Here is a 27,628-nt window from a genome sequence, read left to right on the forward strand (position 1 = left end):
GCTGGGCACGCACTTCCGCCCTCGGAGCGGAACTGCTCGGCCGCCGCGTCTCCCGCTGGCGTTATCCGCACCGCGTTTCCAAGGCGGCCGGGGGCGGGACGGGGGCGACCCCACCCCCCTCCCCTGCCAGTGGTCCTCAGTGCCCGGTTGCCTCTACCAGCGCCTGTCTCCTGGGTCTTGGCCCAGGGAACAAGCACGGCCTTCGTCCCAGGAGGGAAGACCCGACCGGAACAGCTCAGGACCCTCCAGAAAGACCCGGGGCTCGTGTGCCGGGGCGGCGGTAGGAACGTCCCACTGCCCCTCACGGCCGGGCTCCCAGCAGCAGACGAGGCTGGCTCGGTGGGAGCCTTGGCGAGAGAGTCTCCGGCCTCAGAGAGGCGAAGGCGCAGAGGGCCTCGAGGAAAGAGCCCCCGACTGATCTCGGCGCTCAGAGCCCACCCGGACCGCGTCTCCGCCCCCTCCCGCCCTTGCGAGCCCCACGGAGCCGGCAAACCGGCGGACGCGCGGATTCGCCTGACGGGGACGGGGTGGAACCGCACTGCGCATGCCCCGCAGTCATGGCCGGCGGGGGCGGTGGTTCCCGGCCGCGCGCTGCGCGCGGCGGTAATTAGTAATTGTCCTCCTGCTCCCGGGAGGCTACGGCGCGTGGGGCGCTGCTTCCCGGTGTCTGCGCGGCGGTACCCCGACCGAGGGGCGGCCGGGCCGATGAGACCGCCGCTTCTCCGTGCCGTGTAGCGGTTTTTAGGGAGAGAAGCACGGGCCGGTTCCGAGCCCTCCGGACCGCCGGCGGGAACTGAAGCGGCGCGCGGGACCGGGCCGTGGGACGGCGAGGCCGCGGAGAGGTGAGTCCCGCAGGTCCGGGAGAGGCGGGCGGAGAGGGGTACCCCGCGGGCCGACGAGGCCGGACTTCCAGTTGGGTTTCCCATCCCACAGATGGGCTTCGGGGTCCAACGCGGTAAGGAAACGGTTTGTCCTGTTCATCTCATTTTCGAAAAAGGTACTGTCGTGTTTAAAAATAGCCCTTAGAAACAGTTTTGTGCCCTCTTTCCCGTTTTCTCCACTCACCCGTTTCTCCAGGCCCTTTCCTTCTGCTTTCTTTTCTCCAACACCCGCGGACTTGCGGGGACGGAGATCCGCCGGCAGGTCCGGGACCGCCCTAAGCATCCTCCGTGGAGAAAGGCACGGGGCTGCCCTTGAGCCATTCGTCTGTGTTGTCCCCACGCATCTCGCTCCTCTCCTCTCTTTGGCGAATGATTTCTTAATGGTTCTCTTCTGCCTATTAAAACTTCAGGTCCCAAGGATTGTTCTTTCAGGAGTCTAGCCCCATGGTAGTGCGTACTTCCATTTTCCACAGTATGGTAAGCAGCAGTTGTGCAACACTGCTGACAGTGTTTGGAGCACTTCCACATACATCCATTCATGTGGTTTTCTCAGTCACCCTATAAAATGGGTATTACCAGTGGGTCCAAGGAAGAACAGCTGAAAGTGGTAGAGCTAGGTTGCCTCTCTCGCCCTTGCTGTCTCACTCCAGAGCCCGACAACTGCGTCTTTCACTGGAGGCAGATGAATTTGGTCATGATCACTACCCATCATTGGTGCTGGACATCTGCTGGCTGGGTCCTGAGATATTAGTCTATCCGCTTATCTGGACTATACCTTCCTCTCCTTAACTGAATTCAATGCTCAACTGGATTCCTAACTCCTCTTTGGAGCATAGGCCTTTGGTTCCAAACACTATTGTATGGATGAGTAATAGTCTGACAAAATTTTCACTGGTTTATAGCAATATAAGAGCAACATAGTTTTTTATGAAGTTTAATTTACTTAAAAACTGCAGTCATTCCATAGAATGTGATCCCTTTATATGTACTGACATGGAAAGATGTCATTTGTTGAGGGGGGAAAAAAAAGATCCTGTTTGTGTGGTTAAGGCACACATCTGCCTGAGTATGCATGAAGGATTCACAAGAAACTGGCAGAATTGGGTGCCCTTGAAGAGTGGGATTTCAGGAGAGAAGCCTTAAAGTGATTTGCGTATAGTTTAAGAAAAAATTTTTTAATGCGGCTTACTCTGAGATTGCCATTTTTGCTTTTTTTTTTTTTTTTTAGAGCCAATTGTGATTCCGTGTTGGATCTGTTTCTTTGACTTTTTTTTTTCTTTTTTTAAATTTATTTATTTATTTATTTATTTTCGGCTGTGTTGAGTCTTCGTTTCTGTGCGAGGGCTTTCTCTAGTTGTGGCAAGCGGGGGCCACTCTTCATCGCGGTGCGCGGGCCTCTCACTATCGTGGCCTCTCTTGTTGCGGAGCACAGGCTCCAGACGCGCAGGCTCAGCAGTTGTGGCTCACGGGCGTAATTGCTCCGCGGCATGTGGGATCCTCCCAGATCAGGGCTCGAACCCGTGTCCCCCGCATTAGCAGGCAGACTCCCAACCACTGCACCACCAGGGAAGCCCCATTTCTGCTTTTTTTGATGTTGAAAGATTGTTCTATGAAATGACGGTGGTGGTGGTGGAGGTAGTTAGTTGGATTTTCTTTTGTTTTAAATCGTTGTTCGAAGCAATAAGAAGTTGCCAGTGTGGCTGTGGCCACCTGGACCCCTCCAGTCTCTGAATTACTGTTGCATTTACAGTGCTAATTACAGAGTCTTAGCACTCAGCTGCTCTCCAATTGTTTCCCATGCTTTAGCAATGCAGGGGTAGAGCCTAGGACTCCAGTTTTTTTTTTCTTTTGTTTTACTACACTGATCACACTAGATGATGCTCTGTAAAACTTGATTATTTGATTAGACATCAGTTTTCAGCATAGGATTTCTTAATTCAAATTGTTTTGGAAGTGAAGGCAAGGATTTTTTTTTTCTGTCTTCTTTAGGAAGGTGCAATGGCGAGGAATTTATCAGTGATCTTGATCCTGACCTTCGTTCTGTCAGTCACAAATCCCCTTCATGAAGTAGGACCAGCCACTGCTTTCCCTCAGACCACTGAGAAAATTATTCCGAATTGGGAATCTGGCATTAATGTTGACTTGGCAGTTACCACACGGCAGCATCATCTACAGCAGCTTTTCCATCGCTATGGAGAAAATAATTCCTTGTCAATTGAAGGGTTCAGAAAATTGCTTCAGAATATAGGCATAGATAAGATTAAGAGAATCCATATACACCATGACCACGAGCATCACTCTCACCATAGTCACGCTGCTTCCAGTAAAAATCGAAAAGCTCTTTGCCCAGACCATGACTCTGATAGTTCAAGTAAAGAGCCTAGAAACAGCCAGGGGAAAGGACCTCATCGATCAGAACATGCCAATGGTAAAAGGAATGTTTTAATCAAGGATGGCGCTGGTGCTAGTGAAGTGACCTCAACTGTGTATAATGCTGTCTCTGAAGGAACTCACTTTCTAGAGACCATAGAAACTCCAAAACATGGAAAACTTCTCCCCAAAGGTGTGAGCAGTTCCACTCTACCCAGTGTCACAGAAAAGAGCTGGGCGACCTGGCTGGCTAGTAGGAAAACAAATGAATCTGTGAGTGAGCCCAGAAAAGGCTTTATGTATTCCAGAAGCACAAATGAAAATACTCAGGAGGTAAGATGAGTGCTGTTCATTATTTTAATCGATATGCCTGCTTGTCTGTCCTGTCATTGCCATTCTATCTCAGTTGTAAGGAGTTTAAAATAAAAATAAAGTGGTGAGTTCATTGAAAGGGGAATTTCTACTCTCTCAGCAAGGCACTTAGCTCAAAGTGTCCCTACTATGTTGTAAACATCCCTGATACAAAACTTGTGGGGGGTAGTTCTTTGGTAAGAATAGTGCTGCCTGCTGAAACCATTTTCTAATATAGAATTTAAAGTAAGTGTAGAAAGCAGATATCAAAATTATATCTGGAGAAAATCTTTAAAGGAGAATCCTATTAATTAAAACACAGAAACTGGAAGGTCGAAAGAGCAGGAGTTAGAATCCCTGTTTTAGGGAAAGGTGTGGTTGGAAGAGCTGAAGAATGCGGGAAGGGCAGCTTCGCCTCCTTGGCAGAGGGATCACAGTGACCTGTGGAGTGACTGGAATAGCAGCGATATGCTGGACACGTGAGAAGTCTGGGCAGTGACCTTCTGAGTTCATGTGTTTTTTTCCTAGACTAGACTTCCAGACTGTACACAATTTGCTTTGGCTGAGAGATGTCAACAACAAGGAGTTAGTTGGTATACATTAATAGGCAAAACTTAAGTACTTCATTCAAACCGTCACATGATTTACTAATTCTGGGATAATCCTACTAATGGTCATTCCCATAGCGACACTAGTGATAAAGTTTGTTCTGAGTAGTATTGGCCAAGATTTGTGGGAGTTTAAAATACCTTTAGAGAAGATGAGAAACAGGTGCTACCACCAGTTTTCTTGGTGAGAAGGGGGAGCTTACATTCCCCAGAGGAGAGTCTCTTCAAACTAAGCTTGTCATCTAATTAAATTTTTGAAACAACAGCCTCCGGTACAGGTTTATTTTATTAACCAGCTTTGTCCTTCGCAAGAGTAATCGACATAATTTAATATTCTCTCATTGTGGAGCATTACTTTGCCAAGTATGTAGACAGAACTGAGCTAAGTTTTGCAATTACAGTTGTTGCTGGAAGAGTGACATGTCTTGGGCTTGTTTAGACCAGGTAGGGTAGCGTTAGTACTAGAACAACATATTTCTCAATCTCTAGTGAACCTGTCTCGAAATTAAAGCTCATTTCCTTAATAGGTTTATACAATGAGTTAACAGGCTTGTGAATGTCCATTTATCCTCAAGTTTTTTCCCCTTGAGGCTTTCTCCCAAGGTGACTGGTGATGTGACTGCTTCTCCCAAGAAGAAATAGGTGGAAGAGATGGGAAATCACCCCTGTGACGTAGTATCTCCAGGTAGCTTGAGGCAAGTTCCAAAGTACTTAAAACTAAAGTTGATTTTGATTTACCTTAACTTAAATAAAGAAGTAGGTACCTTCAGTAAGAAAAGGGTGTTGTGTCATCAAACAGCTTTTTTGGATTCGCTAATGGGAATACCTTTTGGTGATTTCGCTGTTTCCTTTTCTTCAGTGTTTCAATGCATCAAAGCTGCTTACATCTCATGGCATGGGCATCCAGGTTCCACTGAATGCCACCGAGTTCAACTATCTCTGCCCAGCCATCATCAATCAGATTGATACTAGATCATGTCTGATTCATACAGCGAGTGAAAAGAAAGCTGAAATCCCTCCAAAGACGTATTCTTTACAAATAGGTAAAATTGCCTTTTTTGTGTAAAAATCATTTCCAATAGATACATTTATGTTGTACTTTTCCTTATATTTACATCAACCTATTCATTTTTCAGCGTAATTCCAAATATATCATCTTAACTGTTCTCTGCCTTGAATGTGAAGAAAGCAAGTGTGTAAGCCTTACCCTTAAAACAAACAAAACAAACAAAAACGAGAAAATAAAATTTAGATCATAACTTGTCTGAGGTCCTCCCACAGGATATGTCAGGGTCATTCAAAATTTGGGATCTTTATATGTTGTCATACTGTTTGGAGGATGCTCAGAGTTCATCTCTGCTGTTTAGGAGCCTAATTCTCATACATTCTTATTAATAGATGAAATCAGGATATGCTCTGCTATAGTGTAAGTTGCATTGCTCAGAAACTATAATGAAGAGCTAATTGCTTTGTTCACTGAGGAAATTATTGAATTCCCAGTTTCCTTTTCTTACTCCTTTCTTTCCTCCTTCTTTCCTTCCTTCCTTCCGTTCCTAACTTTTTCCTCTTCTCTCTCATAATTTAACTGTTATGGGAGTCTGAAAGCTCAGTTCCCAAGTGAGCTAGAGTTCATCCTTGGTAACCATGTCTTCCCCTCCCTTCACCCCTAGCTGAAGAATTTTCCACTAGGTTTATGCCCTTTCCCTGGAGGGTTCAGTCACATTGTTCATTTGATCGAATTTCTTGGTTATTGCTCTGTTACCACGGTCCTATTCCACTGAGTTTGTATTTTTTTAGCTCCCCTGCTTTTACAAGTTGCCTTAAGCCGCTCCACAGTCTCTCTTTTAAAGGTTATCAATTGTTTACTTTTTCCTTTGCTCTGTTTTGTTTGACAGCCTGGGTTGGTGGCTTTATAGCCATTTCTGTCATCAGTTTCCTGTCTTTACTGGGTGTTATCTTAGTGCCTCTCATGAATCGGGTGTTTTTCAAGTTTCTTCTGAGTTTCCTTGTGGCATTGGCTGTGGGGACACTGAGTGGTGATGCTTTTTTACACCTTCTTCCACATGTAAGTACAGTAATTTATCCCATTAGTGTATTCAACATTAAATATATGTGTGTGTATATATATATATGTGTGTGTGTGTACTTTTGGTTTGTGCTTTGTATTGATATGTATAAAAGGCTGGAAATTTGGTTTCTAGGAGCACGTGCGTGGGGCATACCCTGTGACCCCCCCCCCCCCCCGTCTCACCTCTGTTAGTGTGCACCACACCTGGTTCCCTCACACCCAGTGGCAGAAGTTCCTATTGCACTCAGCTGCAAGCCACTGGGGCAGTGCACCTGGATCTCGGGTACCTGCCAGGGCCCATTACCCAGACTGGGCTTCTTATAAGCACACTGACGACTGTGGTAGGGGCTTTTCAGCTGGGAGTATAAGCAATAGACACTATATGCCTATTAAGTTTTGCAGTTCCCTCTTATTTGTGGCCATGGGAAAACACTGGAAATACCCACTACCTGTATGTTATGAGGGTCATTGGGGAATGTGTCTGTCTTTACATTGAACAGATCCACTCTACTAAGTGCCATCGTACATTACATACCTTAAGCTCTAGATCGCTGCTGCTTGTTGGTCATTTTATTTTTAATATCCTAAACTTCCCCTCATTCCGAAGTATCGCATTAATTGCCTAATTCTGAATAATTTCAAATTTGATGTTAATTATCTTAGCCAATTTTTCTGACGTGTGAAACTACTGAATTTATAAAATCCATATTATTTTGCCTTTAGTCTCATGCAAGTCATCACCATAGTCACAGCCATGAAGAACCAGCAATGGAAATGAAGAGAGGACCGCTTTTCAGCCATCTCTCTTCTCAAAACATAGAAGAAAGTACCTATTTTGATTCCACATGGAAAGGTCTGACAGCTCTGGGAGGCTTGTATTTCATGTTTCTTGTTGAACATGTCCTCACATTGATCAAGCAATTTAAAGATAAGAAGAAAAAGGTAAAAGTATTCTGAATACTTACTATGCATTGGACATTTATTTAGAGCAGTACTTGAACTAAACTGGGCTTGTCCAGGGTGTATGATCTTCATTTGTGAGGGGGTTCAGTACCTTTTTGTTCCCAGAAGCACTCATGGAGAGCAGTTCTGTATCTTTATAACCCTGGAGTTCTCTATCTTCAGTACTCCCTTCAAAGTCACAAGACCATAAGAAAGGCAAGGGTAAATATCTATACAAATCACCAAACAAGGCACACACAGGGCCTTGAAGATGAGAAGCATCGTGATTATGGCATTGATGGTGGCAATGGTTTCATGGGTATATACTTATCCCAAAACTCACTGAGTCGTATACATTAAATATGTACAGCTTTTTATATGTCAATTATACCTCAATAAAGTGGCTTAAGCAAAAAGTATCATGGATTAACTTTTAAATTACTCATGCAGTAGCTGAATATTATGTTTTGTTTGAAAGACTATGTGACTTTCACAGACTTGCCCTTTGCAAATTGCCACCAGAAGACAGTGTGAAGCTGAACAGTAGGCTCTCTATTTCTGGTAAAAATATATTTGGAGTTGCCTGTGGTTATCTGCCTCTTCCTATCTGATGTGACTGGGCAAACGAGTCAAAAGACTGTCCTCATGGGGACTCTTAAAAATGACATGTACACATCTTGGATGTTTGTGTACTCATATTCTTGTCATTTGATGTTGACCAAACTTTTCTTTGAGTTGGAGTTCTGTGTGATCATTTTTTTCTCTACCGCCATGCTGCTTCATCTAAATTTCCAATTTTGGTTTCTCTAAAATTGAGCAAGAGGTTACATACTTGTAAAGCTATTTTAAGTGTAGAATCTAGATTTTTGGAAATATAAAAAATTTTATACAGTGATTGCCTTATGTAATTTTTTTTTAATTTTATTTATTTTTCTTACACAGCACGTTCTTATTAGTTATCTATTTTATACATATTAGTGTATATATGTCAAGCCCAATCTCCCAGTTCATCCCACCCCCTCCTGCACCCCCTTTTTCCCCCCTTACTGTCCATATGTTTGTTCTCTACATCTGTCTCTGTTTCTGCCTTGTTAACTGGTTCATCTGTACCATTTTGCTAGATTCCACATATAGGCATTAATATATGATATTTGTTTTTCTCTTTCTGACTTTCTTCACTCTGTATGACAGTCTCTAGGTCCATCCACACCTCTACAAATGACCCAGTTTCGTTCCTTTTTACAGCTGAGTAATATTCCATTGTATATATGTACCACATCTTCTTTATCCATTCGTCTGTCAATGGGCATTTAGGTTGCTTCCATGACCTGGCTATTGTGAAGTGCTGCAGTGAACATTGGGGTGCATATGTCTTTTTGAATTACGATTTTCTCTGGGTATATGCCCAGGAATAGGATTGCTGGGTCATATGGTAATTCTATTTTTAGTGCCTTATGTAATTTAATAGCCTTTTTTTCTTTTTTAACAACTTGCCTTTGAATCTTTCAGAAGCTTTCAACTTAAGTTTTCATGGAAGTAACTATTCTCACCATCATTTCATAGTTTGAGTAATATGTAATTAAATTGTGCAATTGCAATAACAGGTATAGCTGGCATGAAGAGGCTTGAAAACCAACATAGTTGATTCTTGCTGAGCACAGAGCTCACTTTGGGAATCAAGTGCATGTGTGAAGAGAAGAGTGGCCTCCTCCATCCTGTGAATATTTGCCCTTATGGATTTTACCTTCACTAAAATCTCAAATTGCAAATTTTGAACCTTTACTGAACCTCAGTTTACAGGGAAGAAGTGAAATAACAATAGCTTACTCGTTCTTAATCCAGGAAGTCATCTTCTGTGTTCCTGTTGTCCCTGTTGCTTCACTTGGATGGGTTTGAGACTATATCCAAACTTCTTTGCATTCTCTGGGATTATTCTCACCTTAAAAAAAAAAAAAGATCATTTTTAGGGGTTTTTTTTGGGAGGGGTTGTTTGTGTTTATTTGTGTTATTGTGTTTCTATGTCAAATGCCATAATTTATTTAGCATTCTAATTTCAATTTAATTTTCAAGTTTTACCTAAAGGTTGCCTTATATTCATCTGGCACTCTAACATGGGACTCTAAGAGGTAGGCTCTCTGTTGTTTAATACAGAACAGTATTTTTTAGACTCAAATTAATCATTTGTGAATTGTGAAATAAATCTTGTGTCACGACCAATGTTTTTAAATGCAACCATGATATTACAGTATATTCCATATATTACTCTGTGTTTATTACATATATTACTGTGAACTGTAGTCAAAGAAGTTTGATAATCTCTGTTCTAAAATAGTTTCTACTAAAATGTAAGTTCTTAAGAGCCAGGACCTCTCTGTCTTCTTTACTGCTGTATCTCCAGTGCCTAGAATAGTGTCTGGCACATAATAGATGATTGGTAAATGTTTGTTACATGTATAAGAAACATTAAATGGCAAATAAGCATAATTTCTAGACAAAGACTTCCCACAGGAGTTCTGCAAACATTACATGTTCTCTTCCTTTTATTTTTTTTAATTTTTATTTATTTTTTTTTTTAATTTTTAAATTTTATTTATTTTTTTATACAGCAGGTTCTTATTAGTCATCAATTTTATACACATCAGTGTATACATGTCAATCCCAATCGCCCAATTCAGCACACCACCACCCCCACACCCCCGCGGCTTTCCCCCCTTGGTGTCCATACGTTTGTTATCTACATCTGTGTCTCAACTTCTGCCCTGCAAACCGGTTCATCTGTACCATTTTTCTAGGTTCCACATACATGCGTTAATATACGATATTTGTTTTTGTCTTTCTGACTTACTTCACTCTGTATGACAGTCTCTGGGTCCATCCGTGTCTCAACAAATGACTCAATTTCGTTCCTTTTTATGGCTGAGTAACATTCCATTGTATATATGTACCACAACTTCTTTCTCCATTCGTCTGTCGACGGACATTTAGGTTGCTTCCATGACCTGACTATTGTAAATAGTGCTGCAATGAACATTGGGGTGCATGTGTCTTTGAATTATGGCTTTCTCTGGGTATATGCCCAGTGGTTGGATTGCTGGGTCATATGGTAATTCTATTTTTAGTTTTTTAAGGAACCTCCATACTGTTCTCCATAGTGGCTGTATCAATTTACATTCCCACCAACAGTGCAAGAGGGTTCCCTTTTCTCCACACCCTCTCCAGCATTTGTTATTTCTAGATTTTCTGATGATGCCCATTCTAACTGGTGTAAGGTGGGTGATACCTCATTGTAGTTTTGATTTGCATTTCTCTAATAATTAGTGATGTTGAGCAGCTTTTCATGTGCTTCTTGGCCATGTGTATGTCTTTGGAGAAATGTCTAGTTAGGTCTTCTGCCCATTTTTCAATTGGGTTGTTTGTTTCTTTAATATTGAGCTGCATGAGCTGTCTATATATTTTGGAGCTTAATCCTTTGTCCATTGATTCGTTTGCAAATATTTTCTCCCATTCTGAGGGTTGTCTTTTCGTCTTGTTTATGGTTTCCTTTGCTGTGCAAAACCTTTGAAGTTTCATTAGGTCCCATTTGTTTATTTTTGGTTTTATTTCCATTACTCTAGGAGGTGGATCAAAAAAGATCTTGCTGTGATTAATGTCAAAGAGTGTTCTTCCTATGTTTTCCTCTAAGAGTTTTATAGTGTCCGGTCTTACATTTAGGTCTCTAATCCATTTTGAGTTTATTTTTGTGTGTGGTGTTAGAGAGTGTTCTAATTCCATTCTTTTACATATAGCTGTCCAGTTTTCCCAGCACCACTTATTGAAGAGACTGCTTTTTCTCCATTGTATATCCTTGCCTCCTTTTTCATAGATTAGTTGACCATAGGGTCGTGGGTTTATCTCTGGGCTTTCTATCTTGTTCCATCGATCTATGTTTCTGTTTTTGTGCCAGTACCATATTGTCTTGATTACTGTAGCTTTGTAGTATAGTCTGAAGTCAGGGTGTCTGATTCCTCCCGCTCCGTTTTTTTCCCTCAAGACTGCTTTGGCTATTCGGGGTCTTTTGTGTCTCCATACGAATTTTAAGATTTTTTGTTCTAGTTCCGTACAAAATGCCATTGGTAATTTGATCGGGATTGCATTGAATCTGTAGATTGCTTTGGGTAGTATAGTCATTTTCACAATATTGATTCTTCCAATCCAAGAACATGGTATATCTCTCCATCTGTTGGTATCATCTTTGATTTCTTTCATCAGTGTCTTACAGTTTTCTGCATACAGGTCTTTTGTCTCCCTAGGTAGGTTTATTCCTAGGTATTTTATTCTTTTTGTTGCAATGGTAAACGGGAGTGTTTCCATAATTTCTCTTTCAGGTTTTTCATCATTAGTGTATAGGAATGCAAGATATTTCTGTGCATTAATTTTGTATCCTGCAACTTTACCAAATTCATTGATTAGCTCTAATAGTTTTCTGGTGGCATTTTTAGGATTCTCTATGTATAGTGTCATGTCATCTGCAAACAGTGACAGTTTTACTTCTTCTTTTCCAATTTGTATTCCTTTTATTTCTTTTTCCTCTCTGATTACTGTGGCTAGGACTTCCAAAACTATGTTGAACAATAGTGGTGAGAGTGGATATCCTTGTCTCGTTCCTGATCTTAGAGGAAATGCTTCCAGTTTTTCACCATTGAGAATGATGTTTGCTGTGGGTTTGTCATATATGGCCTTTATTATGTTGAGGTAGGTGCCCCCTATGCCCACTTTCTGGAGAGTTTTTATCATAAATGGATGTTGAATTTTGTCAAAAGCTTTTTCTGCATCTATTGAGATCATCATATGGTTTTTATTCTTCAGTTTGTTAATATGGTGTATCACATTGATTGATTTGCATATATTGAAGAATCTTTGCATCCCTGTGATAAATCCCACTTGATCATGGTGTATGATCCTTTTAATGTGTTGTTGGATTCTGTTTGCTAGTGTTTTGTTGAGGATCTTTGCATCTATATTCATCAGTGACATTGGTCTGTAATTTTCTTTTTTTGTAGTATCTTTGTCTGGTTTTGGTATCAGAGTGATGGTGACCTCATAGAATGAGTTTGGGAGTGTTCCTTCCTCTGCAATTGTTTGGAAGAGTTTGAGAAGGATGGGTGTCAGCTCTTCTCTAAATGTTTGATAGAATTCACCTGTGAAGCCATCTGGTCCTGGACTTCTGTTTGTTGGAAGATTTTTAATCACAGTTTCAATTTCATTACTTGTGATTGGTCTGTTCATATTTTCTATTTCTTCCTGGTTCAGTCTTGGAAGGTTATACCTTTCTAAGGATTTGTCCATTTCTTCCAGGTTGTCCATTTTATTGGCATAGAGTTGCTTGCAGTAGTCTCTTAGGATGCTTTGTATTTCTGTGGTGTCTGTTGTAACTTCTCCTTTTTCATTTCTAATTTTATTGATTTGAGTCCTCTCCCTCTTTTTCTTGATGCGTCTGGCTATTGGTTTATCCATTTTGTTTATCTTCTCAAAGAACCAGCTTTTAGTTTTATTGATGTTTGCTATTGTTTTCTTTGTTTCTATTTCATTTATTTCTGCTCTGATCTTTATGAATTCTTTCCTCCTGATAACTTTGGGTTTTGTTTGTTCTTCTTTCTGTAGTTCCTTTAGGTGTAAGGTTAGATTGTTTATTTGAGATTTTTCTTGTTTCTTGAGGTAGGCTTGTATAGCTATAAACTTCCCTCTTAGAACTACTTTTGCTGCAACCCATACGTTTTGGATCGTCGTGTTTTCATTGTCATTTGTCTCTAGGTATTTTTTGATTTCCCCTTTGATTTCTTCAGTGATCTCTTGGTTATTTAGTAACGTATTGTTTAGCCTCCATGTGTTTGTGTTTTGTTTTTTTTTTTCCCTGCAATTCATTTCTAATCTCATAGCATTGTGGTCAGAAAGGATGCTTGATATGATTTCAGTTTTCTTAAGTTTAGTGAGGCTTGATTTGTGACCCAAGATGTGATCTATCCTGGAGAATGTTCTGTGTGCACTTGAGAAGAAAGTGTAATCTGCTGTTTTTGGATGGAATGTCCTATAAATATGAATTAAATCTATCTGGTCTGTTGTGTCATTTAAAGCTTCTGTTTCCTTATTTATTTTCATTTTGGATGATCTGTCCATTTGTGTAAGTGAGGTGTTAAAGTCCCTCACTATTATTGTGTTACTGTTAATTTCCTCTTTTATAGCTGTTAGAAGTTGCCTTATATATTGAGGTGCTCCTATGTTGGGTGCATATATATTTATGATTGTTATATCTTCTCCTTGGATTGATCCCTTGATCATTATGTAGTGTCCTTCCTTGTCTCTTGTAACATTCTTTATTTTAAAGTCTATTTTATCTGATATGAGTATTGCTACTCCAGCTTTCTTTTGCTTTCCATTTGCATGGAATATCTTTTTCCATCCCCTCACTTTCAGTCTATATGTGCCTCTAGGTCTGAAGTGGGTCTCTTGTCAACAGCATATATATGGGTCTTGTTTTTGTATCCATTCAGCAAGCCTGTGTCTTTTGGTTGGAGCATTTAATCCATTCACGTTTAAGTTAATTATTGATATGTATGTTCCTATGACCATTTTTTTAATTGTTTTGGGTTTGTTTTTGTAGGTCGTTTTCTTCTCTTGTGTTTCCCACTTAGAGAAGTTCCTTTAGCATTTGTTGTAGAGCTGGTTTGGTGGTGCTGAATTCTCTTAGCTTTTGCTTGTCTGTAAAGCTTTTGATTTCTCCATCAAATCTGAATGAGATCCTTGCCGGGTAGAGTAATCTTGGTTGTAGGTTCTTCCCTGTCATCACTTTAAGTATATCATGCCACTCCCTTCTGGCTTGTAGAGTTTCTGCTGAGAAATCAGCTGTTAACCTTATGGGAGTTCCCTTGTATGTTATTTGTCATTTTTCCCTTGCTGCTTTCAATAATTTTTCTTTGTGTTTAGTTTTTGCCAATTTGATTACTGTGTGTCTCAGTGTGTTTCTCCTTGGGTTTATCCTGTATGGGAGTCGCTGCGCTTCCTGGACTTGGGTGGCTCTTTCCTTTCCCATGTTAGGGAAGTTTTCAAATACAATCTCTTCAGTATTTTCTCGGGTCCTTTCTCTCTCTCTTCTCCTTCTGGGACCCCTATAATGTGAATGTTGTTGCGTTTAATGTTGTCCCAGAGGTCTCTTGGACTGTCTCCATTTCTTTTCATTCTTTTTTGTTTATTCTCTTCTGCAGCAGTGAATTCCACCATTCTGTCTTCCAGGTCACTTATCCGTTCTTCTGCCTCATTTATTCTGTTATTGATTCCTTCTTGTGTAGTTTTCATTTCAGTTATTGTATTGTTCATCTCTGTTTCTTTGTTCTTTAATTCTTCTAGGTCTTTGTTAAACATTTCTTGCATCTTCTCGATCTTTGCCTCCATTCTTTTTCTGAGGTCCTGGATCATCTTCACTCTCATTATTCTGAATTCTTTTTCTGGAAGGTTGCCTATCTCCACTTCATTTAGTTGTTTTTCTTTGGTTTTATCTTGTTCCTTCATCTGGTACATAGCCCTCTGCGTTTTCATCTTGTCTATCTTTCTGTGAATGTGGTTTTTTTTCCACAGGCTGCAGGATTGTAGTTCTTCTTGCTTCTGCTGTCTGCCCTCTGGTGGATGAGGCTATCTAAGAGGCTTGTGTAAGTTTCCTGATGGGAGGGACTGGTGGTGGGTAGAGCTGACTGTTGCTCTGGTGGGCAGAGCTCAGTAAAACTTTAATCTGCTTGACTGCTGATGGGTGGGGCTGGGTTCCCTCCCTGTTGGTTGTTTGGCCTGAGGCAACCCAACACTGTAGCCTGCCTGGGCTCTTTGGTGGGGCTAATGACAGACTCTGGTAGGGCTCACGCCAAGGAGTATTTCCCACATCTTATGCTGCCAGTGTCCTTGTCCCCAAGGTGAGCCACAGCCACCCCCCGCCTCTGCAGGATACCCTCCAACACTAGCAGGTACGTCTGGTTCAGTCTCCTATGCGGTCACTGCTCGTTCCCCTTGGTCCCGATGTGCACACTACTTTGTGTGTGCCTTCCAAGAGTGCAGTCTCTTGTTTCTCCCAGTCCTGTCAAAGTCCTGCAATCAAATCCCACTAAGCTTCAAAGTCTGATTCTCTAGGAATTTCTCCTCCCATTGCCGGACCCCCAGGTTGGGAAGCCTGATGTGGGGCTCAGAACCTTCACTCCAGTGAGTGGACTTCTATGGTACAAGTGTTCTCCAGTCTGTGAGTCACCCACCCAGCAGTTATGGGAGTTGAGTTTACTGTGATTGCGCCCCTCTTACCGTCTCATTGTGGCTTCTCCTTTGTCTTTGGATGTGGGGTATCTATTTTGGTGAGTTCCAGTGTCTTCCTGTTGATGATTGTCCAGCAGCTAGTTGTTATTCTGGTGTTCTCACAAGAGGGAGTGAGAGTACGTCCTTCTTCTCTGCTATCTTGGTTCCTCCCCTCTTCCTTTTTAGAAAATATTTAGTTTCTCTTTTTTCAAGGGCATCCAGATCTTAGTGGAACTTACATAACAGCTTTTAATCTCATTTGGTTCTCTCAAAAAGAAAAAAACTATTCATTATATGGCAAGTATTGGGAGCTCTTCAGACCCATAACAGAACATTTTACCTAAGATTTCCCTTAAGACATCCATCCTGCACTCCTGGAAAATTCTATATGTCATAGTTTTAGGTTACCTTCCATATATGTCGCTCTGAAATCTCTACATTCAGATTAGGGTTAAATCGCATACTTGGTGTAGTTAGATGGTTATAATGGTTCCATGTCAAACTTTCTTTCTACTGGATTCTCAGGTTTCTTGCTCATGCTGGAAACCAGAGAATCATCTCTGTCTCCCTCATCCTTATATCCAACCTAGTTTTATTAAATGTATCCAGAAATGAAATTATTCATTTCTCTCCATCTTCCTTGCTGTCATTCTGGTCCATGCCAGACTTCCCTGGGTGATAGTAGTTGCCTCCTAACTGGCCTGTTTACATTATTTTGTTGTCCTAATGCAGAGGAGAGCAGGCAGAGGGATTTGTTTAAATGTTTGTTATATGCTCTTATATATATATGCTCTCATAATACTGTGTATTTTTCCTTTGTAAAATATATCAAAAATTTCAGTCAGAGAATTGTATAATCATTACCTGTGTAAAGCCTCCCTCCCTGTGGGTGATAAGCTTCCTTGGGAACAAGGACTATGTGTATCTTGTTTTACGATATATTGATGTATTGCCACCATTCAGCGCAGGGAACATTACAGGCTCTTAATACTTAGGGAATGAAAGAATTGCTTAAAAAGTCTATGTCCTACAGATAATCATTGGCAAACAAATAAAGCATCAACTGAAGTAATTTAAAATATCATGAATTCACTTATTTTCACAAATATTTAAGTACTTTCTCTGTGTTTAAGGCATTTTGCTAGAGGTAGGTATAAAGATTTGTCTGTGCTTGCCTTTAAAAACTTATAACCTAAGAAGGTACAGATATTTTATATACTGTTAGAGCTAGAATGAAATCTCAGGTATGGTGATTATTAAGTCATATTCAAAAGATACTGCAAATAAGAAATCTATTATTTTTGTGACAGTTTTCATTATCTTGAATATTCTATGTAAGTAGTAATAAACAGGCACCGTTGTTCAAACAGTGACCTTTATTCTTGGGCTCTGAGATATGGACAATATCTCAAGTATAGTATTCAGTTGGTTAAAAAACCTAGTGATAAATTCAAGGCTAACTAATAGAGATTTGTTTAAAAAGAGAAAAGCTTGTTAATGGTGTTTTACTACCCGAAAAATATTTTAGTTTTATAACAAATACATATCGATATCACAGTATAGTTTTAATTTATAAAAAGTGTGGAAAGTATGGGGTTTCAGTGTCCAAAAGAGGCATTGGAGGAAACTAAGCAATTGGTTAGCAGATCACTAAATTTCTGGAGGACATGCCTCTATCTGGTTCTAAATCAATGGCCTGAGGCAGAGCTCAGCTTTAATGGGTGTATGAGTCACCTGGAGATCTAGTTAAAATCCCCATTCTAATCCATTAGGTCTGGGGTGTTGCCTGAGACTGTGCATTTCTAACAAGCTCCCAGGGGATGCAGTGCTGTTTGCATAAGACCAAATTTAGACTGTGTGACCTAGGGGGACATTCAGAAAGATGAGTGTGTAATTTTTCTTTCATATTACTGAAGCACTAATTCTTTACCTTTCCGCACAGTTTATGCCTAAAACAAACTACTAGGTGCTATGCAAGTTAAGTACAGGCCCTGCCTTTAGATGGGGTTTATTCCATTAGAAGTCTGTTACTCTGCTGTCTTTTTCGATGAAATCTTTTGCTTAACTGTTTACCTAAAGATGTATGTATAAGCAAACCACCTATTTTAAAGTATTGCTTTTCCTTGCTATTGTAGAATCAGAAAAAACCTGAAAATGATGATGATGTGGAGATTAAGAAGCAGTTGTCCCAGTATGAATCTCAACTGTCAGCAAATGAGGAGAAAGTAGACGCAGATGATCGTAAGTCCTTATAAATCTGAGAGCTGGAGGGAATTCAGTGCTCTGTGATTTGCAGGCAACCTGGACTGTCTGGAAGAGGGGGAACCATATTCCACCCCCACCCCCTTTTTTTTTTGACTGCACCACGTGGCTTATGGGATCTTAGTTCCCCGGCTAGGGATCGAACCTAGGCCCCAGCAGTGAAAGTGCTGAGCCCTAACCACTGGACCGCCAGGGAATTCCTCCTCCACCACCACCCCCCACCCGCTCTTTTTTTTTAACTCATACTTTCTTTTCATTGCCAGTGAGTTGGTTATTTCTATATATATTTACATCTCCTTTTTCTCTAATTTTTTATTTTGAGGTAAATTCAGACTTAGAGAAATGTTCCAAGAATAGTACAAAGAATTCCTGTACCCCTTTCTTATATTCCCCAGTTATTTTACCTACATTTATCATTCTTTCTCTCTGTATATATACATACACATTTTTTTTCTAAACCATTTGAGAATAAGTTACAAACATGATGCTTCTTTACCTCAAAATACTTAAGTTTATGTTTCCTAAGAAAAAGGACATTCATTCCCTTGTAATCACAGTTCAGTGATCAAAATCAGGAAATTAAAGCTGATACAATGCCATTTTCTAGTCTATAGACCTTTTTCGTGTTTTTCCAATTGTCTTAATAATTTCTTTATACTCCCCCAACCCCTAAAAGGAAAAGAAATGGCCCAGAGTACAATTCAGGATCAAATGTTGCATCTCATTGCCCCTCATTTTGGGTTTGTCTAATGTTTTCACATTAGGCTGATCAGTTTGGGCAGGAATACCACGAAGTGGTATTGCATCCTTTTCAGTGACATGGTGTGCCACCCGACAGGATGCTCTCTGTCACACACAGGTGGTGTTAATTTTGATCACTTGGCTAACGTTGTGTCTACCATGTTTCTCCACTGTAAAGTTACTGTTTCCTGTAACTTGTTAGCTTGGCATTTCTTGTTGGACAGACTCAGTTAAAATTAAAATTTTAAACGAAACGCCTTACAACAACCTTCGAGCTCCTGCCCTGCCCTCTACTCTCCCCGATGGTTTGCCCTGTCCAGCCTCACTGGCCTCCTTTTCATCCTGTGAGCACACCAGGTCTGTCTCAGGGCCTGGCACTCAGTGTTTCTTCAGTTCGGAGTACTGTTCTCCCAGGTCTTCATATAAATTCCCCCTATCATTCCAATCTCAACTCAGACATCTCGTCCTCAGAGGTCTTCCCTGATCACCTGAATACAAAGGTCTCCCAGTCACTCTCCTTCAGGTTACCCTTTTCTGTTTTCTTCCTATGCGTTCCAATGCCTTAGATTACCTTATTTATACATGTATTTCTTTGTTAAGTGGCTATCTCCCCACAAGAACATAAGCTTCTCGAAGGCAGAGACTTTGTGCTGACCCACTTTGTCCCAGTATCTGGGCAAGTGCCTGGCCCAGAGCAGATACTCAATATATAGTTGCTGACTAAGGAGGAAGAAGAACTTTATTGTTGCTACCAAGTTATTTGTAAGATTTCCTGTCCACCCTTTATTTTCCAGCATGTTGCTTTTCTCTAAAGAGCAGGTGAATACTCTCATTCGTCTTCCTGCATCTCTTCTGTCTTCAACCTTTGTAATGGGCTCCAGTGAAATTTATAATGATGAGAGGAAACAGCTATTCTAGAATTGGGCCACAGTATCGGGAATGCTCCCAAGAAAGTTGATACCAATGTATAAAAAAGATAAAACAAAACCTTATTGTTGCAATTTATTTTACACAGATAGATAACAAATGTTTCTTGGTGATGATGGTATTTCAGATTCTTCTGTTTTTTCTTTTTTTTTTTTTTTTGGCCATGCCACACGGCTTGCAGGGATCTTAGTTCCCCGACCAGGTATTGAACCCAGGCCCTCGGCAGTGAAAGCACCGAGTTCTAACTACTGGACTGCCAGGGAATTCCCCTCTTCTGTTTTTCCTTGAATTTTGAAAGAGAGGAACTCAGATGACAGAATTATACATGTTTTTTATTTCCAATTTTCAGTATTTTTCTGGAATATTTTTCTTAAATATTTTAAATATCAAAAATGAAATATTTTTATAAAGTAAGCATATACTTCTTTTATAATTGGAAAAAAATCATCTTTAAAAACATAAGGAGGCAGAAGAAATTAAGGGAGGATCTGGGGGTAGTTACTGAAAGTTAACATTTAAAATCCTTTCTTGGGCTTCCCTGGTGGCGCAGTGGTTGAGAATCTGCCTGCTAATGCAGGGGACACGGGTTCGAGCCCTGGTCTGGGAAGATCCCACATGCCGCAGAGCGGCTAGGCCCGTGAGCCACAATTACTGAGCCTGCGTGTCTGGAGCCTGTGCTCCGCAACAAGAGAGGCCACAATAGTGAGAGGCCCGTGCACCGCGATGAGGAGCGGCCCCCGCTTGCCACAACTGGAGAAAGCCCTCGCACAGAAACGAAGACACAAAACAGCCAAAAATAAATACATAAATAAATAAATTAAAAAAAAAAATCCATTCTTAGTACATGAGATCATTTACCTACTGATGTTTTTCATCAACAATACTCTAATGTCTAGTTCTGCCAGGTCTGTGTGAGAGAGTTGCCATGTTTTAAGATCTTTTGTTGACTTTGTCAGTGGAGATATTTGCAATGTGTCCATGCACATTAACAAAGCCATTTGACTTTGTCCCAACGTCCTTTCTGTTTACACCTAGGACCTGAAGGCTATTTGCGAGCTGACTCACAAGAGCCCTCCCACTTTGATTCTCAACAGCCAGCAATCTTGGAAGAAGAGGAGGTCATGATAGCTCATGCTCATCCACAGGAAGTTTACAATGAATACGTACCCAGAGGGTGCAAGAATAAATGCCATTCGCATTTCCATGATACACTTGGCCAGTCAGATGACCTCGTTCACCACCATCATGACTACCATCATATTCTCCATCACCACCACCACCAAAACCACCACCCACACAGTCACAGTCAGCGCTACTCTCGGGAGGAGCTGAAGGATGCCGGCATTGCCACACTGGCGTGGATGGTGATCATGGGGGACGGCCTGCACAATTTCAGCGATGGCCTAGCAATTGGTATATATCTACGTATCTGTCCCTTGTTGGTTGACTCTGAAAATGTCAAATGAAAGTACCAGTCTTATTTTAACAAGGAATAGGTTGGTTTGATAAGGCTATTGACTTCTAAGATTATCAAACTGTTATTTATTTTTTGGCTGCTTTGACAATGAAGTACTCGATAAATGTTAGTTTAAGTGCTAGAAAATGTGCTTGGCCCTTTATCTAAATTGTAACTACCAAAAGTTGTTTTAATTTGCAGGCTCAGGCTCTAAGGTGTTTGGAGCACATGTGAGGTTTTTTTTTTTTTTTTTCCAAATACACTTGAGTTCCCTTATCTGCAATATAAACAGTATTTATTAAAGTAAAATACTTCCACCATCTTTTCTTTTATGCTAAAGGAATCTTCATATATCTGATAAGTTTAATTACTAATCTCTACCCAAAGAAGAATTATAGATTTTTTTGCTATTAAATTGTTGTGCCACAACTGAGAGGTAATAGAAATACTTAAAAATTGTAGTAACTTAGTGCTGGGAGGAACCGTGGAAATAAGTACAGATTAGGTAGCCCAGGCCTGGCAAGGTGAACCACTTGCCAAGGAGGCAGTGTAGTTTTGTAGCCCAGCCTGGCTCCCTGGGAGCTTGGTGCTCTACCTTCTCTGCACTGTGCACAGCATAAGCGACAAAGGAGGATGTGCAAATGCTTGGACATGGTGGTCTAATCATATAGTGAATTCCTCTGAGGCCAGGAAACATATTTGTACTCTTGACTGCTGAGGGTGTTTCCCTAAACCTTTTAAATCAGTTTGTTTCGTATTTTTAAGTAAGTGTTTTATGTGGTAGCAATTTACTTCTCAGGTTTGTATAAGATCATTTAATCACTCTAAGGCATAGTGGAACCTTCCCTTCTCAATCGTATCTGCTTGTGCTCCTTTGGGAAATTTAAACCTAATTGAATGTAATCTAAGATTACTTATGAAGAAGGTACAGAGTGCAGTTGAGAAAGTTCTGTTTATTCACAACCAGAATATATTTTATTTCTTTTACCTCATTATGTATGCTGTTAAGATTTTAAAAATACACACCCACAAAGTAATGCAATGAATTTTACACAGGTGCTGCTTTTACTGAAGGTTTATCGAGTGGATTAAGTACTTCTGTTGCTGTGTTTTGTCATGAGTTGCCTCATGAATTAGGTAAGAGAACCCTACAAATGGTATTTTCCAGGTGGGTAAAGTGTCTTAGTGTCCCTGGCTTTTGCTAATGATAGTTTCCAGCAAGCTTCCTCATTTATGCCTTCTCCTAAGTCTACTAACCTAGCCAGCTTTCTTTCTTACTGAGGACAAGTTTGTTCCCAGCCAGAATTCTAACCCTGTGATTACAATTACACAATTGCCTGTGTGGGGTTGCCAAAGAGATACCTGGGTCCCCTCTCTTTTCCTCTTCCCCTACCAGATATCTTCCTATACCAGCATACTGCTGACATCAGTGATCGTTTTCTTCATATGCACAATATGAATAAGACCACAGGAATCTAAAGAATCGTCTTCCATCAACAGACAGAAGTTGACAAAGAGTATTTCACTCACTAGAGCTAAAGAAATGAGAAGTTGATGAATAGTGTTTTGAATTCTTTTTCTCTGTCACTGGGACTTAAAACCTTCCCAAAGTTGTCCTGGTTCCCAGTTCGTGTCCTTGTTTTTCTTCGTATAGATGCATATTCGCACACACCTGTAACGCCATTTTCACTTTTGTTCCTTGGCATGTGTTCTGCCATTTAGACGGCCTCCTGTCTTCATGCTCAATGCTTGTAATCCTCAACATCTGGTCTGTGTTATGCATTCTATTTTTATTTTTGTTTGTTTATTTATTTATTTATTTATTTTTGGCCACACCACGTGGCTTGTGGGATCTTAGTTCCCCGACCAGGGATTGAACCTGGGCCCCCTGCAGTGGAAATGCAGAGTCCTAACCACTGGACCGCCAGGGAATTCCCTATGTTCCACATTCTAGATCCTTCATGCTCCAGGAAGCCTCTCTCAGCTATTCTCATCTTAATTTATTTTTTTCTCCTTTTATAACCAGAACATTAGACTCTTTAGCTCTTAATTATATATTTCCTTAATCATTTGCTGATCATTTCATTTGTGTTCTCTACTCCCTCTTCCTCCTTGTGGCCAGCTAAAAGCTCCTTGAAGACAGTGGAAGAGCACAATAGTTGGTACTGATTGACATTTGTAGTATTGACATTCATTGACAAAGTGGAAGCCTTAAGAAATACTTTGGATAAAAGATATCTTAGTTTATAAAGCTGTTAGGGTGATTTACACTGATTAACACTGTTAGCCCTGAGTAATTCTTTTTTTTATTTAAGTTAATTAATTAATTGATTTTTTTGGCTGCATTGGGTCTTCGTTGCTGCACTCGGGCTTTCTCTAGTTGCATCGAGCGGGGGCTACTCTTCGTTGTGGTGCGCAGGCTTCTCATTGCGGTGGCTTCTCTTGTTGTGGAGCACAGGCTCTAGGCACACGGACTTCAGTAGTTGCAGCACGCGGGCTCAGTAGTTGTGGCACGTGGGCTCAGTAGTTGCGGCTTGCAGGCTCTGGAGCACAGGCTCAGTAGTTGTGGCACATGGGCTTAGCTGCTCTGCAGCATGTGAGATCTTCCCGGACCAGGGATCGAACCCATGTCTCCTGCGTTGGGAGGCGGATTCTCAACCACTGTGCCACCAGGGGAGCCCTGGAGAATTTCTTAAATCTGGAAAGTATTTTGCGTATGTATCTTAAAAATGATTTTTTAATTACCTTATCTCCTTTTTTTGTTTTCTGTTAAAGGTGACTTTGCTGTTTTACTAAAGGCTGGCATGACTGTTAAGCAGGCTGTTCTTTATAATGCTCTGTCAGCCATGCTGGCGTATCTCGGAATGGCAACAGGAATTTTCATTGGTCATTATGCTGAAAATGTTTCTATGTGGATATTTGCACTTACTGCAGGCTTATTCATGTATGTTGCTCTGGTTGATATGGTAAGTTTTTAAGAAGTCAGTAGAGAAAATGTTCAATGAAACCATTTTTAAAAGGGTTTAGATTAAATATGGTTGCAGTGAGAAGTGATTCTATGCCCGACAAAGTAGCATATAAACTATAAGTCCTTGATGGTTTTATCTTTTTGGATTGTTGCTCACAAGCACATCTTTGTCCTGCCTAATGTGTATCAGGATACACAAATATATCTACCCCCTTCTGATGTGTCTTTTTGAGAGGAGAGTTTCAGTAATTAGGCATTGAATTGTCTATAGACATGTAGGAAACCTAGCACAAGCCACATACTGTTGGCGAACTGTGTATACTTCAGAATGCTTAAAGGTTTCTTATTAATGGACAAAGGAGTCATCTTTTTGTCACCAAAATCCACCTAACAATCTCAGCCAATCTTATTGCTAAAATTATATTTTATATGATGTAAGGCTTCCATATCTCTGAATTTCAAGCGAGCCACATGTTTTGTACAGATACAGACAGTAAGCAGGATAATCAATGTAGCTCTCCATTTTACAGTGGAGCAAACTGGACCAATAAAAATTTTGACTTGCTGAGCAGACCATGAATAATCATTGTTAATTAAACTGTTAGAAAATGCTGTGTGACATTATTATTAGCTAGAGTCAGTATGTATATGTGGTCATGTTTTAGAGAATTGACTCATAATATATCCAGCTACATATAAAGCTGTCCTGCAAATTCTTCTAAAAACTAATCTGTGGTTCTGGAAACTTAAAGGTTGCTCTTTTTTTTTTAAGGTACCTGAGATGCTGCACAATGATGCTAGTGACCATGGATGTAGCCGCTGGGGATATTTCTTTTTACAGAATGCTGGGATACTTTTGGGATTTGGAATTATGTTGCTTATTTCCATATTTGAACATAAAATTGTGTTTCGTATAAATTTCTAATTAGGGTATAAATGCTAGAGTAGCTTAAAGCTATAGTTTGCTGTCTACAGTTTGAGTAGGTCATAGGGAGATGAGTTAGTATGCTGTGATATGTCGCATTTACGGTTAGTGGATTTTGTGATTTTTGTATTGAATATTGCCATTTGTTATGCTTATAAGGTCAGTTATGGTGGTAACATAAAGGTACGTTTAATATTTAAGTTATTCTATTTGGGGAATGTAAGCTATATGTGCAATTTACCAATATTACCGGTTTATGGTATAAACAAGAGATTTGGCATGACATGTTCTGTATATTTCAGAAAAAAATGTCTTTAATGCGTTTTCTAGAACTAATTTAATATAGTAATTCCCATGCTGGATTTTAGGCCTCTGAAGAACTGCTGGTGTTTAGGAGTAAGAATACACATGAAGCCTAAGATACCAATAAAGCTTAAACTGAATTTAAGCTAAGAAATAAGGGAAAAAAGAGAAGAAACTGTATAAATTGAGAAGGCATAGGTTTCATATTAAAAAATCACAAAACTGGTTTAAAAATAGAAGGGAAAAATTTAGATTTAAATGAAAAAAAGCAATATTGAGTATAGAGTACATTGATAAACATTTTTGTCAGAGTATTAATGTTCCCATAAAATCTCAGCACTTTTTACTAATTTAGTTGTACATTTAACTTTGTATAATAGAGACATCTAAATGTATTTAATAAACTCAAGCAAAATATATCACTTGACCAAGAAATTGGAATTTTAAAATATTTGTGTGGATGTACACCAGATGAGTATGAGCAAGTTTATGTATTGTCAAAAGACTTGGATATCCCAGGTTAACTTATGTGTCACCCAAGTTACATTACTGGATGTTCTGGTTATCTGGTTTACCACATGTCAGCATATTAGAATTTTGATATATATTAGGACATTAAGACCATACTGGTTATAATTTGACTTCTTGGATTCAGAAAGTTCTTTGGTATCTTTCAGTGCTTCAATGTTGTTGTTATGAGCAATTGTCATTTTTATGTGTAGTACTTTAGATGTACTAGGGTTGTATGGCATTCTCTAGATGTTGCTTTTCTACAAAATAAATTCCCTGTGTCAGCTTGATATCAGATATCTGATTTTCTTTTCTTTTTTTTTACCATCTTAACCATTTTTAAGCATACAGCTCAATAATTTCACGTATATTCACATTGTTATGCAATTGATCTCCAAAACTTTTTCACCTTGCAAAACTGAAACTATACCCACTAAACAACTCTGTTTCCTTCTCCCCACAACCCCTGGTGACCACCATTCTACTTTCTATTTCTATGAATTTGAGATGTCTGATTTTCTTAAGTATAATCCAGATTATATATACTTATCAACACATTTATATTATTGTATTGGGTGGCCTTATTCAATTTTTAAATTGTTTATCACAAAGGGCACTTCAGAAAATATTGGTCCACAGTTTGTTCCAAGCTGTCCCTAACTTGAAAAAAAAAAAACCAAAAAACAAACACCAGAGCCTAAGCTTGAAAAGTAACACTAATGCCCTACATTCTAAGGAGAATCAAGAACAACTGGACAAGACCATACAGCCCACCTACTGAAAGACAATTGGACCAGCATTTCTATTCCCCAAACCAAGTGAAAGAGGAATGAGTAATGAGAATTACTTGGATTAGGGGGGGTGCCTGAAAGGATGAGATGAGGCATCTCCTTCTCGGGCTGAATGATTACTCTGCTTCAGAAACCCACAGACCTACCCTAATGCCACTGCTGGATCAGTGCAAGATGAAATTCTGGAATCATTGGAATGTTCCTCCAGGAGTTTTGGAAACACAGACTTGTACCTACTTCTTTCACACGGATTCTGAAGGTGGAAGGTGTGCTGGACCAGCCCAGAAAACAGGATGATAGCAGCCTTACTTCCCACTCCAGTTTGAACTCACTAGTGAGTATGTAGAAGATTTAAGTAGTTGGTTCCCATGGCTCCCTGTGGGAGAGAATGGAGATTAGAGGAAAATGCAGGAACTGTAGAATATGAACCAAAGGCTGATCCTTTGCGGGGGGAGAAACTTATCAGACTGATAGAAAATGAAAAGGCACAAATAATATCTTGAATGAAAAAGGAGACATAAATAGAGGTATGGTAGATTCAAGCAATCATTAAAACAAACTATTTGAAATTTTTATGGATTTTTTCTGGAAAAATAAATGTCCACTCAAGGAAAAATTGAGAATCAGTAACTGTTAAAAGAAAATGCTCACCACATCACAGTTGTCTCCAACCTCCCTCAAAATAACACCCTTTTGCTGTGAGTTTTACCAAAACTTCAAGTAACACGTTTATCCAAATAGATTCTGGGGTAAGAAAAAAAGAATGTTCATCATGTTAATTGAGGTTAGTGTAATCTTGATACAAAACCATGCTGGGAAGATGGAACAGCATCTGGCTAAGCATTTGGCTTTAGTTGCAGATTCGCTACTATGAACATAAGTACAAATATCTGTTTCCCTGCTTTCAATTCATTGGGAGGTATATACACAGAAGTGGAATTGCTGGATCATATGGTAATTCTATGTTTAATTTTTTGAAGAGCCGCCATAACATTTCCCACAGTGACTGCACAATTTCATATTCCCACTAGCACAAGGGTTCCAATTTTTCCACATCCTCACCAACATTTGTTTTCTGTTTTGTTTGTTTGTTGCTTTTAGATAATAGCCATCCTTATGGGGGGGGGTTAAGTCATGTCTTATTGTGGTTTTGATTTGCATTTCCATAATGACTAATGATGTTGAGAATATTTTCATGTGCTTGTTGGCCATTTGTATATG

At 40.0% G+C, this 27,628-nt stretch overlaps 1 protein-coding gene across 1 annotated transcript; it reads left to right on the plus strand.

Annotated features, from left to right (window-relative positions):
- Positions 1-702: 702 nt before the first annotated feature.
- SLC39A6 (solute carrier family 39 member 6) lies at positions 703-25,906 on the plus strand. Its single transcript, XM_082416085.1, has 10 exons — positions 703-842; positions 2,871-3,584; positions 5,070-5,253; positions 6,106-6,275; positions 7,002-7,220; positions 17,660-17,765; positions 20,490-20,867; positions 21,967-22,047; positions 23,686-23,876; positions 24,651-25,906. Exons 2-10 carry the CDS (start codon positions 2,880-2,882, stop codon positions 24,801-24,803), a joined length of 2,187 nt encoding a protein of 728 aa, XP_082272211.1. The 5' UTR covers positions 703-842; positions 2,871-2,879; the 3' UTR covers positions 24,804-25,906.
- The last annotated feature ends 1,722 nt before the right edge of the window (positions 25,907-27,628 follow it).

Source organism: Balaenoptera physalus, assembly GCF_965194825.1.
Source record: "Balaenoptera physalus genome assembly, chromosome: 12".
Lineage (NCBI taxonomy): Eukaryota > Metazoa > Chordata > Mammalia > Artiodactyla > Balaenopteridae > Balaenoptera > Balaenoptera physalus.

What these genes read in the sequence shown, in the direction of transcription:
- SLC39A6 (XM_082416085.1), top strand. Translation starts at nt 2,880, where the DNA reads ATGGCGAGGAATTTATCAGTGATCTTGATCCTGACCTTCGTTCTGTCA. An exon ending in CAAATGAAAATACTCAGGAG is followed by an intron (nt 3,585 to 5,069) that starts GTAAGATGAGTG and finishes CCTTTTCTTCAG; the next exon opens with TGTTTCAATGCATCAAAGCT. An exon ending in GACGTATTCTTTACAAATAG is followed by an intron (nt 5,254 to 6,105) that starts GTAAAATTGCCT and finishes TTTGTTTGACAG; the next exon opens with CCTGGGTTGGTGGCTTTATA.